Here is a 14,871-nt window from a genome sequence, read left to right as displayed (position 1 = left end):
AGTTCCTTAGCATCTGTTTAATGTAATTTTGTGCAGTGTTAGCTATTGATGTTCAGGATGGAATTTCATAGCAAGATTCTTATGGTGTACAACATTCACCTCTCACTCACAGTTTAATTACTAGCTTCATTCTTGGTCTCCCTGAGAGACGTAACATTTCTGTGTATTGAAGGTGTTTTGTTGTTCTCCATCTCACTAAGATGTTGTTTAGCATTAATTTACCAAGACCATAAAATGTGCTTCAGGAGTGTTCCCATCTTTTCTTTCCTCCCATAGTCTCTGAGAATATAGCTCTAATTTCTTTCAGAGTTCACTGAAATTCAAGTAAACATCTGATAGCTGAAAATGCTCTACACTTGGTATCAAAATGTGTATTTGTTAAATATGTTCATTTTTTATGAATGTGGAGCTGCAGTCCCTTTGTCTGATCTTTAAAAGAAGCATTTAATGTTGTGTTTCACTCCTTTAGAATTCTGTTTTACCCAAGGGGAGTATCTTAAGAGACTTAGGAGCTGGGGAAAAGTTAAATAATTATGAAGATGCTATCAATGTATCTTGCCACAAAGTTGAGTACATGGTGAAGCTGAAGAAGGCTTACAGCCATGTTGCATGTGCTTTGTCAGAGCTCATCCACAGCGCAATTTGTATTTACCCCCAATAGCTCATGAAGGTGTTCTAAGAAGGAATCAATATTTGATTAATGCTAAACCTCTAAAAATGTTTATTCTCCCATTAACTTGATGGAAGAAAAATAAAATGAGTAGAGAAACCACCTTAATCCTTTTAGTCACGCTAACCTGAAGCTTTCAAGAACTTTAATACCAGTAAGAAGATAGACAGGGAAGATATATTACACTATCAAGAAAAAGTCTCCATAGTTCAGTACTGCTTCTGCAACATGACATTGCTAAACCCCCAGCATCAGTGGTGACATGATTGCAAAAGCATTGCCAGGGGGTTAAACTTAAAACTCCTTGAAATAATGCTGTTGTGATTTAAGGTACTAACAGTTCCTCCTGTTCAGCACCAGGTTGTCCAGGTGGTGTGCTCTACTCTACAACATCATCTATTCTTTCAGTTTTCACAACTTTCAAATCAGTAAAAATGTTTGTATTTTTTTTCTTTGAAGGGTTTACTGGATTTGAAGAGTAGGTTTGACCGCTTTCTCCAAGAATCTTTCAACAACGACCGACTCTTCAAACAGACTATTGCGGGTGACTTTGAATATTTCCTCAACCTCAACTCTAGGTCTCCAGAGTATCTCTCATTATTTATTGATGATAAGCTGAAAAAAGGAGTCAAGGGAGTAAGTATAAATTAAATTAAAAGGTCGTACTGTTTTCTGTGCAAATTTGGATCAGATTAAACGAAGGTAATTTTCTGAGAATGATTTTTATATGACGGTAAATGGCACCATTGCCTTTTTCCAACAAAGAAAGGAGCCGTAACACACACCTTAGCTCATAGCACTTAGGGCTAATCTTATATAATCTTATATAAAGTGCACAAGGATATCTCAGGATGTGTAGCTTGACCTCCATCTCACTCCCTTGGAAATAAAATTAGATTGTATTAAGTTCTGCAGTTCTCTTTCTTGGAAGCCTGTTCAGTTCCTTAAGTATATTTACAGTTCAGTAGTTATTCCCAATACTTAATGATTCTCTTGCAAAGTAACTCACTTGGTTAGCCAATCAAATAAGCAATTCTATTTGTTTATAAAGATAAGTAATCATTGTATTTGTTGTGGCACAAGACAGGCTTTGCAAAATCAGTCTAAAAATGTAAAAATCTTTGTTCTAAACTGACTTTCCATGTCCAACTTTAGTTGCTGATGCTGGCTTGTAATTGTGCTTCTTTCTCAGTTCTTTTTTAATGCTTCATTATGTATGGTCATCAGGAAAATTTCACTGTTTTATCAGGAGTTTTAACCAGTCATTGCTCCTGTCTCTCTCACCCTTGCTTCTTCCTACATTTTTTGATGGTTATTTTCTCCTGTTTCCTGGATTTGTGCGCTGTTCTGTGGGCTCTGTTGTTCATATGGTAGAGCAGTTTTGTTGTTTTCCTTCTAGGCCGCTCTTATACCATATAATTGCTGTGAATTGCTTGAAGTATGTAGCTTATATATGACATCCATCCTGGAAGACTAAAACCAATCTTATTATTTCTTCTACAGCTAACAGAGCAAGAAGTAGAAACTATCTTGGATAAGGCAATGGTTTTGTTTAGGTTTATGCAGGAGAAAGATGTTTTTGAGCGGTATTATAAGCAGCACTTGGCAAGAAGGCTTCTTACAAACAAGAGTGTTTCAGATGACTCTGAGAAAAATATGATATCTAAATTAAAGGTAAGACAATATCTGTGTACTTTTTGCTTCGTTTATTTCATAATTATGATTTCTTTGGCCTTATGTATACATAGGCTGTTTGTATACATAAGCTGCACCTTACGGTTAAATACAGATTTGATTTTTAAAACCCTAACAAAAAAAAAAAAGAAATGTTATTCTGAAACATTATGTAGAAAGAAAAAGAAGGAAATGCTGGGTTTTTGAACCTGGCTGATTTGGTTGTTAAAACCAAACTTCCCTGATTCTTGGTTTTTGACCTTCATATTCCCACCATGAATCAATGAAATCTGTTCATATCGGAATTCTCCAAATTATCAGTATTAATTTATTCCCAATTACCTTTTCACGTCTTCCCACCTGGTGCAGATGAGAATACACAGGGCATACATCTTCAACAAGATGAATCAATGAACTGAGACTGCCCTCTTTTCTCATGGATTTGCCCAGCGATGGGAATAGTGTAGATAACATGCTTGCCTTTACCATGTGTGTGAAGTTGTGCTTTGGAAGTATACAGAAAGTCCTGACTGTCCAGTGTAACCATATGTGTGGAATTAGCATTTCTATGAGGCTCACAAACTGTCGCTATTGAGTTCATGTATCAGATCTCTTTCATAGCCCTGGCACAGTGAGTGTTGTTGTGTGTTTCAGACTGAATGTGGATGTCAGTTCACATCTAAACTGGAAGGAATGTTCAGGGACATGAGCATCTCAAACACGACGATGGATGAGTTCAGGCAACATCTTCAGTCGACTGGGGTAAGAGCGCAGCTTGTGTGTGCTTCTCCTTTTACTTCAGTGCAAAGCACAAACCTTCATCCAGGCACATGTGGTTTTTTTGTTAGCGTTCTCAAGTGAGAAGCAGGATTTGGTTAGCATCCTCAAATTAAATTTCGCATAGTTCTTCTCATCTTGTAAACTCCGTTAGTATTTCCCGAAATAGAAAAGTCATTTCAAAAGCTGATTTACAGCCCCATCGGTACCAATTTTGCTGCATAGAATCCTGTTCCAGCTCCATTGCGTCTCCGTTGCTACGCGGGTCCCTCCTCCGCCGGCCTCCTTCCTCGTGGCCGCCAGGGGGCGCGCTGCGGCCGCCTTCCCAGCTCCTCGATGGGGCCTCGTGCGGGCTGGTTCGTGCCTGACAGCAGCGGTGATAGAGGCACACGAGGACAGGTACAGGTGTTTGTGGACGGGCATCCTTACTGCAGCTTTTGTTCTTCAGAATCGAGTGGTGTTTTCCTTCTTTAATGGTTAAGATACAAATATGAAGAAAAAATTTGAGAGCAATCCCACTTTTTTTTATTTTTATTTTTTTTTTGGTGAGACTTCTACATAGGATTCTTTTGTGTTAAAGACAACCTGACAGTTTTGCTTTGAGTTAATGTGATGTCTGTATTTCCTTCTTAACTACATACAGCTAATAAGGAAAAGTTCAACTGTTAATAGCTATTCTGCTAGGTCTCATTTGAAACGGTCTTACTCTTGGCAAGGGACCAGCAGTTTGCCCAAGGGCTGCCTTTTGTTCAGCCCCATTGCCTTCTAATGACACTTTTGGAATATTTATTTGTGATGGAAGCAGAGATGTTTCTGTTGGTGTTCATAATATTTGTGATAAAATAGATCTCTTATTTTCTTTGTTTTTAAGTATTGCTGTTGAACATCCAGGTAATTTTGCATTCTGTAGGGAATAGTCAATTCTACTCCTTTTTAAACAATTTATATACCTCAAATATGTGCAGTGCCTCCTAGAGGAATTAGAATTCTGCTCGCCTCAATCTGACCTGCAGAGTCTCCTGCTGGATTCTGTATCCCAAGATACGGGTAGTGCCAAGGTCTATTTAAAGAATGATTGGTTTGATATCATTAAGGGGAAAGCCCAGGATAACATTACTCAGAATTCTACAGCTGCAATTCCAAAACCTTAAAATGTTAAGAGCTTTTTTTAAAAGACTAGATCATTTTAAGGCACTTTCCATTTGTTTGTACCATTCTAGCAATGGAGGGATGGAAACTGAAGGGCTTACATACCTGCTCTGGGTCTGCTGTGTATAATGCACGATACGTTACATTCTAAATTTATACTGTGTTCTAATCTGACTGAGACCAAAATCCTCAAGGAAAGGTTGTCACTTTAAAATGATTTCAGTTCCTGATAAAGACACTTTCTTTATATTCCTGTCTTCAGCAACCTGGCTTTGCTGTACGTAGTCAAAAGGAGAAAGCCTGTTTAGAAAGAACAGTTACATATGTTGTGAATTCCATTCATGATCACAGGTATTTCACTCTTAGTTAACACTTCAAGTTTTAGTCTGTACACTCTTAAGTGCCGCAGGGGAGTAACGTGGAGCTTTTTGGTGTATCATCTGACATTCTGGTGGCATTATGAATGAACAAATGAAGTTCATTTGTTCATTGTTGGTATAACAATGTTAATAGGTATACATTCTTTTTTTTCCTTAATCTGTGCATGTTCTGTACATTCTACATGATTTAAAAAAAAAACAAAAACCCTAACAAACAGTAAAGCACAATCTTTTAAAACAATGGATCTTTTCTTCCCATTGCAGGTCTCATTAGGTGGTGTTGATCTTACAGTGCGGGTCCTCACAACAGGCTACTGGCCTACCCAGTCAGCCACACCAAAGTGCAACATCCCTCCAGCTCCCCGACATGCTTTTGAAATATTTAGAAGGTATGTATTAAAGCAGGCTTTGAGGTAGAGGTTTTTAAGAGCTTACAGGTATGTTTTGCTGTTAGAACGAAAGACGTGCCATCATGCTGCTCCTGTTCATTTGCTGCAAAAATTGAGAATACAGTAGTCCCATTTTTAGATTTCAGGCTTTGGGGGTTCATAATGTGAATTCTAATGCAGTGTTTTGAAAAAGGAGGAGTTAGAAATTCCTTAATTGCTATGGAAAGTGCACGTAATTACTAAGCTTCTACTGAGCAGTTTCCACTTAATATGTAATTTACATTTTGTATTTAAGTTTTGGATTCATTTAAATTACAGATTTTATTTAGCCAAACACAGTGGACGACAGCTGACACTCCAGCATCACATGGGCTCTGCAGATCTCAATGCCACTTTCTATGGGCCAGTCAAAAAGGTAAAGTATGAAGGTTATGAGAGTGATCCATTTTAACATTTAGAATAAAAGCTAAGCAAGTGCACACTTGTATTAACTTCATGATTTTATAAAAATAAGCTTGCCCATTGATAATAGTAGCAAAATGTGCCATTCATACCTTGTATATTCTTTCTTTGTAGATGTTTGAAAATGTTTTCTTCTAACTCTGATTTTAATGTGTCACAAATCATCCCTTTTAGTTCCTTGCAGAAAAGTAGTAATTTGAATGTTGAAGGAAATTCGGTGTTCTGCAGATTTTTGATTGAAATAGTCAGAAGTAAAATGAAATTTATCTTTAGACTAATTTTTGTTAGTGTGAAAACATACTTTGAAACCAAGTCTACCCTGCTTTTCATTATGCAGAGTGCTAGCAATGTAAACATTTTTCCAAGAGTGTATAATCCTTAGTATTTATATATACAGGAAAAAGCTGGAAGCTATTCAGGTGGTGGAGCAGGTGCCCATAGAGGCTCTGGGGTTTGTTCTTGGAAATGCTCAGCATTAGACTGGATGTAATCTCGAGTGTCCTGTTCTGTATGGCCTGGCTCTGAGCAGTGGCTGAACCATGCAACATACCAAGGTGCCTCCTACCTAAAAAATCTGCTGTGATTGTAAGATTACCTGCTGGAGAGAGATTCTGGTTATGCCACCAGGCATATGCCATTCTGTCACATCTATAGACTGAGCTCCAAGATAAATTTCATCGTGTAACTTCCATCTTACTGAGAAAATATTTTGGAGCACAGAATGAACTGACAGTAGTTCTGTTATTTTTAAAATAGGAAGATGGCTCAGAGGTTGGCGTAGGAGGTGCCCAAGTAACTGGCTCAAATACACGGAAGCACATATTGCAAGTCTCCACTTTCCAGATGACAATATTAATGCTCTTTAACAACAGAGAAAAATACACCTTTGAGGTAAGAATAGTTGTTTTTTTTTTCTTACCTGTTTTTCAAATAACTTTTTTAGACTTTCTTGTTCTATTAACAAGGTATTTGAAGAGCACGTGCTTCTCATTCCACTGGAGTATGGCTCAGACTGATAAATGCAGGAACCGATCAGCAGCACTGCTTTATCTAGAAACAGTTCCAGAAGAGGATATGATTTGGGAATGGAAGTTGTCAGGACTGTTGAAGAGGGTTATTGAATAGGGTTATTACTTGGCTGTAAAGCAATAGAAAAGCTGAAATGCTCATTTTCTTTGAGGAACCAAATCTATAGGCCCAGGGCAAAAAAGGGATTTTTTTGTCGTTGCTTTTTAAGCAGTTAAAGTGTTTAAACCAGCAGCCTGGAGTGAGCTGTAGGTTTAATCAAAGAACGTCCATCCCTTCTCTGACCTGGTGAACCAGAAAGGACAATAAAGAAGTTCCAAAGAGATTCCTAATGTGGAGACTGGAAGAGCATTACTCAGGAAGGTTGAAGCTCATAAAAGGTTGTGGAGAATGCTTTGGGAGTGGCATTCTTCTAGCCTGCTATTACAAGGATGTTTATTTGAAACAGTTGGGATTGAGAAAGGCAGCATTTGTTAAGAGACTCTTAAATATTACTCATAGTTTACAAAAGAGTATTTCAGAGCTCAGAAAGTCCTGTGTGCTGTGTGGTGCACTGCGGTAGCATTACAACTTTGAGTGCTTCCTCAACAGAGAACTTAAAAAGGAAGGAGGATTTAACAGCTAGGTTAACAGCTTGGTTTTCCTAATTGAAATTGGGCTGGAAGCTACATTATTTTACAAATTTATTGGTTTTTTTAATGAATAATAGAGCCTCATTTATATATGAATAAATAATACTTGGTATTGACAAATACAATTGTAATATGTGCTCTAAATTACAGTTAATTTATAATCTAATTATAGTTAATTTCACTAAGACCAGATGATAGAGAACTGTCTGCAAGTGTTCAGGTTGTATACATTTGTTTTCTCTTGTTTGTGAGTTTTTAAGCTGTTCTTTGTGTCAGCCTACAACTAAAACATTGTGAAGGCATACTTACCTTGTTTGCCTTCTTTGGTGAAGTATGTGGGAGATGTCTTTCAGCAGAAAAGCTTGTGAAAATCTAAGAGTAGATGGAATTTTGTCTGTCTTCTTTGACTGTTGAATACCATAGTTAATTACCAAGTGCTGGCACACGCTGTTGTTGTAGTTAGAGTTAGAAGTTAGTGCTTTTACTGCAACATAGTGTGAGAGATGGCTTGCAGAATGCTTGCAAAGCATTCCTGATATGCAAGTGTTTCTGCAGATTCACAGCTGGACAGATTAATCTTAAATTGCTTTTGTGGTTGGATAGCTTTTGCTATTTACCTCTGCTTTGTTTTCTTTGTATTCAGTGAGATTATTAACTGGGAACAGCTGTTAATCTGTGTGATTGAGAGAAAGTAAGGTTATGATGACGCAAGAATAATGTGTAAGGTTCTACAGAAATGTGAAGGATCATTGCATAGCAAGATTCCTTCTCCAAAATGTATGCAGTTACTGCATTTCTGTATGTCAAGGGTTTGTTTACATCAACAAATGAACAAGTGGCCATGTGGGTCCAGCTTAATGTTACTTGCTTCTAAGAGGAAAGATATTTGTGCAAGGCCTCAGAGCCTGTTCCGTTTGCATTCAATTCAGTTTCTTTTAATGGAATTTCATGTAATGCTCATGAAATGCTGAAATGTACAAATTTAATGATAATGCCGAAAATGAAGGGAAAATACTTGGTTCTTATTATATCTTTGGGTTTCACAAGCAAGAAATACAGATGTTGTTGTTGTAGAAGTAAAACTAGTGATTATTTTAACAAAAAAGTGATGCTTAAAAACTGGCATGCCTTTGTTCTCTTTTGCTCACTTCTGCTTTTGAAGAATTGCAGGTTGAAGTTTGTATGAATAAAAATCCTTCTAGTCTTTTGTCATTTCAGCAACATGACTTTTTTTTCCTTCTAACTTCCTTATGTTTTTTTCCATATAATATCCAGTTTTCATGTGTAGAATTGGACAAAGGCCATGCCTAGAATAATATCTTTTGTAGGTTCCAGATGGAGCTCATTTGGTAATGTTTTTAGAACTGAGATTATGTAATAGGTACAGCTTTTGTTCACAGCACTATTATTTCCCTCAAAAGAATGCATTTTGGGAGATGTGGGGAAAAGTAGAGCCTCTAAGATGATCAGAGGGCTGGAGCACCTTTCCTATGAAGAAAGGTTGAGGAAACTGGGCTTGTTTAGCTTGGAGAAGAGAAGGCTCTGGGGAGAACTTGTTGCAGTCTTCCAGTACTTAAATGGGCGCGTTTAAACAGGAGGGGAAATGGCTGTTTACATGGGTGGGCAGTGATAGGACAAGGGGGAATGGCTTTAAACTATGACAGGGGAGGTTTAGGTTAGAGATTAGAAGGAAGTTTTTCAGCCAGAGGGTGGTGATGCACTGGAACAGGTTGCCCAAGGAGGCTGTAGATGCCCCATCCCTGGATGCATTCAAGGCCAGGCTGGATGTGGCTCTGGGCAGCCTGGTCTGCTGGCTGGTGATGCTGCACATAGCAGGGGGTTGAAACTGGATAATCTTTGAGGTCCTTTTCAACCCAGGCCATTTTATGATTTTCTTTTGTCTTGCAGCAATTGTATAAACGTGCCTAAAAAAACAATATGCCACAGATGAGGGGAAGGGAGAGCAGAGGGCCATCTGTTTTTCGCATTCATATTCATAGCTACTTTTTTTTTTGTCCAACTTGATGAACTTTTTGCCTTCTTCAGGGGGAGCATATTGCAGTACAGTTCTTCCTGTGCTTCTTATTTTTAAGCTTGCTTATGAATTCTGAAATGTTTTGCACGTGTTAATGGCTCAATTGGAAAGCTACAGCATAGAAAAAACTTTGCTTTCATCAAGGGAACACGTTTACTTGTAATAGCAATTTAATTATGAAAGCATAGCTTTTAGCTGTATGTTTCCAAACCTTGATTTCTGATGAACGTGTTAGAGGCATTATGTGAAGTGTAAGCTGGATTTGGTTTATAGCCTCAGCATTTACCCAAGTCCTCAGGTCTTTAGTGCTATCTTCATTTGGTTGAATTGATGCTGATGGATCCATTTCAGTAAGAATTTAAATAGTGAGATTTGCTCATGTTAGACTTTTGCAATTTCTAGTTCATTCAAAGTAATTCTAAATGATGTGCAAAAGTATGAATTGACATAACTTCAAATAAAGCTAACAGTATACATGGAAGATTGGGTACATGGTTGCAAAATAAGGTGTGTTATCATCTGTCTGAGCTTTGCTGAGATCTGGTTGTGAGGTGCTAAATGGGAAATGTGTTGCAGTTAATGACAGTCTTGGTGGCCAATATATGAAAACTCTGGTTTGTTCTCAGTGGTGGATCAGGAGAGTTGTTTTGACCGTTATCATAACATTTGAATGCACAGAAGAAAAGAAGCATTTAATAGAACTTGGTTGTACTCTGAAGTTTGTCCTTCTGACCATTGTTTAAAGAACTGGAGTTCTTTACAAGTCTTAGCCTCTTAGACATGGGGAAATGCTGCAGCTGTTTTTAGTCAGGAGGCCATCGATTTGACTTGTGTGCTACGAGAGTGGGAAATTTTGGTGGGCAACAGAAGAGCTGGATGTTGCTCTTGCATCGATAGGTGATGGGGAAGCTGGTGTAGTGGCAGCTCTTGTAGCCAATTGCATGTATGTTGGCTGTTTTTCTGTTTGGTAGTTTAGTCTTTAGCTGCTGGGTGTCCCTTATGAGTCTGACTGGGGATGTGAATTGGGGATGTTGCAGTTGCTAAAACTCTTTATTAAAAAAAAAAAATAAAAATCAGATAATAATGAATTTCTAATGAATGCGAGCTCGTTGAGTTAAATTTGAAGAAGCAGTAGTTGGCCTTCCCCTAAAGCATATGAAGACATCGTTCTGCGTTCGGTATAATTTGCTTACCAACTCATGATTGCTGTTTTATAGGCTTGGAGGATGGATGTTTTAAGCAGTCACTGCTGTTGTTTGTGTAATGTGATACTTATTTCTGCACTAGCTGTAAACTGATGAGGACATTTTTCTTCAGGAAATTCAACAAGAAACTGATATCCCTGAAAGAGAACTGGTCAGAGCCCTACAGTCCCTTGCGTGTGGCAAACCAACACAGCGTGTTCTCACAAAAGAGCCCAAATCGAAAGAAATAGAAAATGGACATATATTTACAGTGAATGATCAGTTCACATCGAAACTACACAGAGTCAAGATTCAGACAGGTAAGTGGCTCTTTATATTGTCTTGTCCTTAAAATGCCTCGTCTTAGAATGTTATTTTGTAAGCTTGATGTCCATGTAGGCAGAGGGAAATGAGTCATATTTCTTAGTTGTTAATGGTTGTGGAGCCAGGAGTTGAACTTGATCTTTATAGGTCTTTTCCAGCTTGAGGCATGCTGTGATTTGGTAAATCCGATTCTAGTTGCATCAAAACAAGAATTTAAATAACAGAAGTATGGAAGTGGTAGTTAATAAGCTTTCTGCTTTTCAAAATGTGTACTTCTATCTTAAAAGGAGATGTAAAAAGGGAAATTTGGATAGTTAAAAACATCAGGCTACTGGCTGGTTCATAAAAAAGGTAGTCTCAAGTGTGTAAGTTACTCTGCTGCTGTGAAATTGAGCAAAATCTTCATCACATGATATAAGAAGGTTTATTTCCACATACCAGTTAGTTGCTGCATCTTTTGGCCATGGTTTGAGTGGAGTTAACAGATGAGAGCAACTGATCAGTGTGACACAACTTTGCCAGCTCAGTGAAGTGCTGCTTTATGTTACGTATAAGTAATATTGATATCCTTAGTTCAGAAAACTCTCTCTGGAAATAGTTTCTGACTTGTTGTATTGCTGTAGATGCTCTTCAGAATGTTTTGGAAAATAGCTTTGTAATTTTAGCACATTGTTTTCTGACTTAATGGGTCTTGGTACGTAAAATACACAGCATTATTGGTATTTTAGTTGTCTTTTCATGCAACGTTGGTAATTCACATGCTGTTTATTGTGCATAATACAGCTTTGGGCTTCTGTTTAGCCTGCTATGTCCTGGGATGTAGGTGTGCATCCACAGGTGCATGCTTGTTATTACGTTGCGTGTATCCTGCTGCTGAAGCAATATCTGGGCTGTCTTCATATGCATGCACAGTGCTGTGCTCTCAGCATGCTCACCACGTGGTAAGCAAGACTGCAGCGACAAAATGAGGTGACCAGATCTTTGTGATCAGGGCTCAGGAACATCACTGGCTGAAATGAACAGGAGTTTGTTACAACTGTTGCAATTTTGTTGCAGTTCTGCTTTATCATCTCACAAATTTCTGGGGTAGGGGAATATGGTTTAGAGTTCATGATGGTTTAAGAGCAAGTTTGATACTTTCCGTTTTGCTTTTCTTACAAAGATGACTTTTAATGTATATGTCTTTAAAACCAATAAATACTTGAGGCTTTTGAGTGAGGTACGGTGGGGGGGGGGGCACGTAGTGGTAGCAGTGTGGGAAGAGGGATTGTTTATGATGATACTTGGGTGAAAAGGTTAGAAAAGGGCAGGAACAAAGCATAGAAGAAGAGAATAGAATACAAGGGTGAAACAACTGAGATGAAGAGGATAAAGAAACACTTTCATCTAACTGAGGAACTTCTTAAGTATTTAACTAGTTTATGAAGAAAGCTTTGAGTCATTTGTCATTTTAAATTAACAAATTTCATTATTTTAAAGAGAAAAGTACTTAATGGGAGCATGGGGGTGGTTGTGCCTGTAAGCAGGTCTGAGTACTGCTCAAATTTTAACATAGCAATAATTAACAGATCGCTACCTTGTCAGTTGCTCTCAAAATATGTCAGAAATGTTAATGTGTTCTTATGGCTGTTTTTCATAAAGAAATGAGTTTGAGAATGTGAAAACTTGGGAAAGTATTATTTGATTTCTGAATGAAATAAATAGTGAAGCTGAAGCTTGTACAGCATTAAGTTTAACTTTGCTAAGATACTTTGTTCTCTTCTTTTTTTTTTTTCCCCCTTTTTAGTTGCTGCCAAACAAGGAGAATCTGATCCAGAAAGGAAAGAAACAAGGCAGAAAGTAGACGATGACAGAAAACATGAGATAGAAGCTGCTATAGTTCGGATAATGAAATCTAGAAAGAAGATGCAACACAACGTGCTAGTAGCAGAGGTATATTTGTACATAGTTTTAACATGGGCTTGGAAACTGCTTTTGTTTTTCCATTTGATTCATGTAAGTTACACAAGTCTTATGTGGCTCTGGAGGGTTTTTGAGAGATTGTAATTAATCCATCCTGTTTTTCCCATTTATCTAAAGACACCTAAATCCATACCCTTTAGTTTAGAACGTATTCACGTGTACCTGATTTTCCTTCCTCTTTTGCTGCTATTAAAATGTCATCATATTCCTGAAGTACCAATTGGCGATGAAAACCGCTGTGCTTAGCATGAATTATTTTCTGCTTTGGTCTTGTTGCTAACTGTTGGGTCCAAGATTGAGAGTTTCAAACTCCGCAGAGAAAGAGTGAGAGTGCTGCTTCCCCTAACCCACTGAGTTCTGACACCTTTGCACTCTTCCACTCTTCCGTGGTTGTGAAACTGAGTGTTTCCAGGTTTGACCATTCTTCTCTCAAAAATGAGCAGGCAGCTGGAGGGAAAAAATGATGAAATAGTGCAGATTGATTCTTGTTTCATGGTTGTAGCCAGCCCTGCCTGTGTACAGTTTTCTGATTATTTTGATTAGTTAATTAATGATCTTGCTTGACCTGTAGTTTTATGTCATTGTTTTTAATGTTATGTTTTAGGTAACTCAGCAGCTGAAGGCCCGATTCTTACCAAGTCCAGTTGTTATTAAAAAACGTATTGAAGGACTTATTGAGAGAGAATATTTGGCACGAACACCCGAGGATCGCAAAGTATACACTTACGTAGCATAAAATGCGTTCAGAAAATTTGATTTACTCTTGGACTATACTCTTCGCATGAACTGGGAAGTTCTTTTAAATCATTAATATTAAGACGACCATCTCTTCTATTAAATTACAATACATGTTCTAGACCATTCAGATCAAGCCTTTTACTCCTTTTGAGAGTTTTCAACATGAATTGATTGAGCTTCAGGCTTTTCAACGTTATCCCTGTAGAGATCATCCTTACAATTCTTTGGGAAAATGTGAATGTGCCGCGTTTGTTTTCAATACTGTATGAAAACAGTAAAATAAAAACAAATTTAGAAAATACAGCTCATTAAAAAAAATAAAATTGTTGGAATTTCATTTCCCCAGATCTTCAGTGTTGATGTAAATGTGTTTCTGTAGTGATGCTTAGCACTTCGCGCATTGTATAAGTTGGGTTAAAAACACAACCACGACCGGTAAGACGGAATTCCCAGTTATATTGCTCCGCTTCAGATGTTTCTTTGACCCCAGCCATGTTTAATTTAAGTATTTGGTAACCTTTTGAAGACCCGAGAATACAACTTGAGCATGTTTCACTCTTCCAGCTGCACTCATTGTTTGAACAACATGAATCAGGAACTACTGGGGGCTCAGAGTAGACCATAACAATTTTGACTTTCCCTTCTGTAATTTGAGTTCTTCTAAATTATACTCTAGGTTTGTTCTGGTTTCTTCATAGGAAAAAGGAGACGATATTAGTGTGTATAAACTGTATAATACTTTTTGCTGTTGTACTCACTGCTGATGGTGGATTGTACAGGGCGATGTTTTTATTTCACTAAATGTAGACAAAATTTTAAAATAAATGGATCTAGTGTACACAAACAATTCAAGTGTGGTAGAGTACAGGAATGGCAACGTTTGGAACTGAGTACTGTCCTCTGGGGAACTGTACTGGGGATTATATTTTGTCAGTTAATACTGTAGATGGATCCGTAGCCCCAGGGTTTCCCATCATAAGTACGTATTTCAGGAGATTAAAGTGAAGCCAGTGTGCACTGTTTGCTTTTAAAAATGCATTTTAATCATGCAATAAAAAAAAAAAAAGTTACTATAATGAAACTTTCAGTTCTTAAACCAAAGCTTTTATCCTTTTTGTCAGCATGCTGCAAAAACAGATTTAAAATTGCAGTTCAGTGGCACCATTATTCTCATAGAACTTGTTTGAAGCGTGCATTGTACTGCAGGGTTTTTACTAAACTGCTTTTCTGACATTGCAATGCAGATGGCATATTGCACAGGTTTTTTTGCTGTAAATATTTGTTTTAATTTGATGCTGGTGGGTTTTTGTTCTCATTGTTTTCATTCATAGATACTGAAACACATATTTGGGATAGACGTCCCAAAATGTGGAGCTGGAGGTGAAGCACGGAAGGAAGTTGGTTGTAGAGCACTACGGTACTGCCAGGTTATTTCTTCGTTAGCTGTGTTAAGCAAATGCACTGTTGTG

The 14,871-nt window shown here is 37.8% G+C and overlaps 1 protein-coding gene across 1 annotated transcript in view; it reads left to right on the top strand.

The window, feature by feature from the left end:
• Positions 1-13,749, top strand: part of CUL3 (cullin 3) — a 43,313-nt gene extending 29,564 nt beyond the window's left edge. The window contains exons 8-16 of the mRNA XM_072344466.1: positions 1,130-1,306; positions 2,174-2,344; positions 2,999-3,106; positions 4,915-5,039; positions 5,358-5,454; positions 6,258-6,392; positions 10,512-10,698; positions 12,489-12,634; positions 13,269-13,749. Of these exons, the coding sequence (XP_072200567.1) occupies positions 1,130-1,306; positions 2,174-2,344; positions 2,999-3,106; positions 4,915-5,039; positions 5,358-5,454; positions 6,258-6,392; positions 10,512-10,698; positions 12,489-12,634; positions 13,269-13,400 (1,278 nt within the window). The 3' untranslated portion in view covers positions 13,401-13,749. The remainder of the gene's footprint in view (positions 1-1,129; positions 1,307-2,173; positions 2,345-2,998; positions 3,107-4,914; positions 5,040-5,357; positions 5,455-6,257; positions 6,393-10,511; positions 10,699-12,488; positions 12,635-13,268) is intronic.
• The last annotated feature ends 1,122 nt before the right edge of the window (positions 13,750-14,871 follow it).

The sequence above is a fragment of the Excalfactoria chinensis genome, chromosome 9 (assembly GCF_039878825.1).
Source record: "Excalfactoria chinensis isolate bCotChi1 chromosome 9, bCotChi1.hap2, whole genome shotgun sequence".
NCBI classification, from domain to species: Eukaryota; Metazoa; Chordata; class Aves; order Galliformes; family Phasianidae; genus Excalfactoria; species Excalfactoria chinensis.
This window is presented reverse-complemented; position numbering and strand designations above follow the sequence as displayed.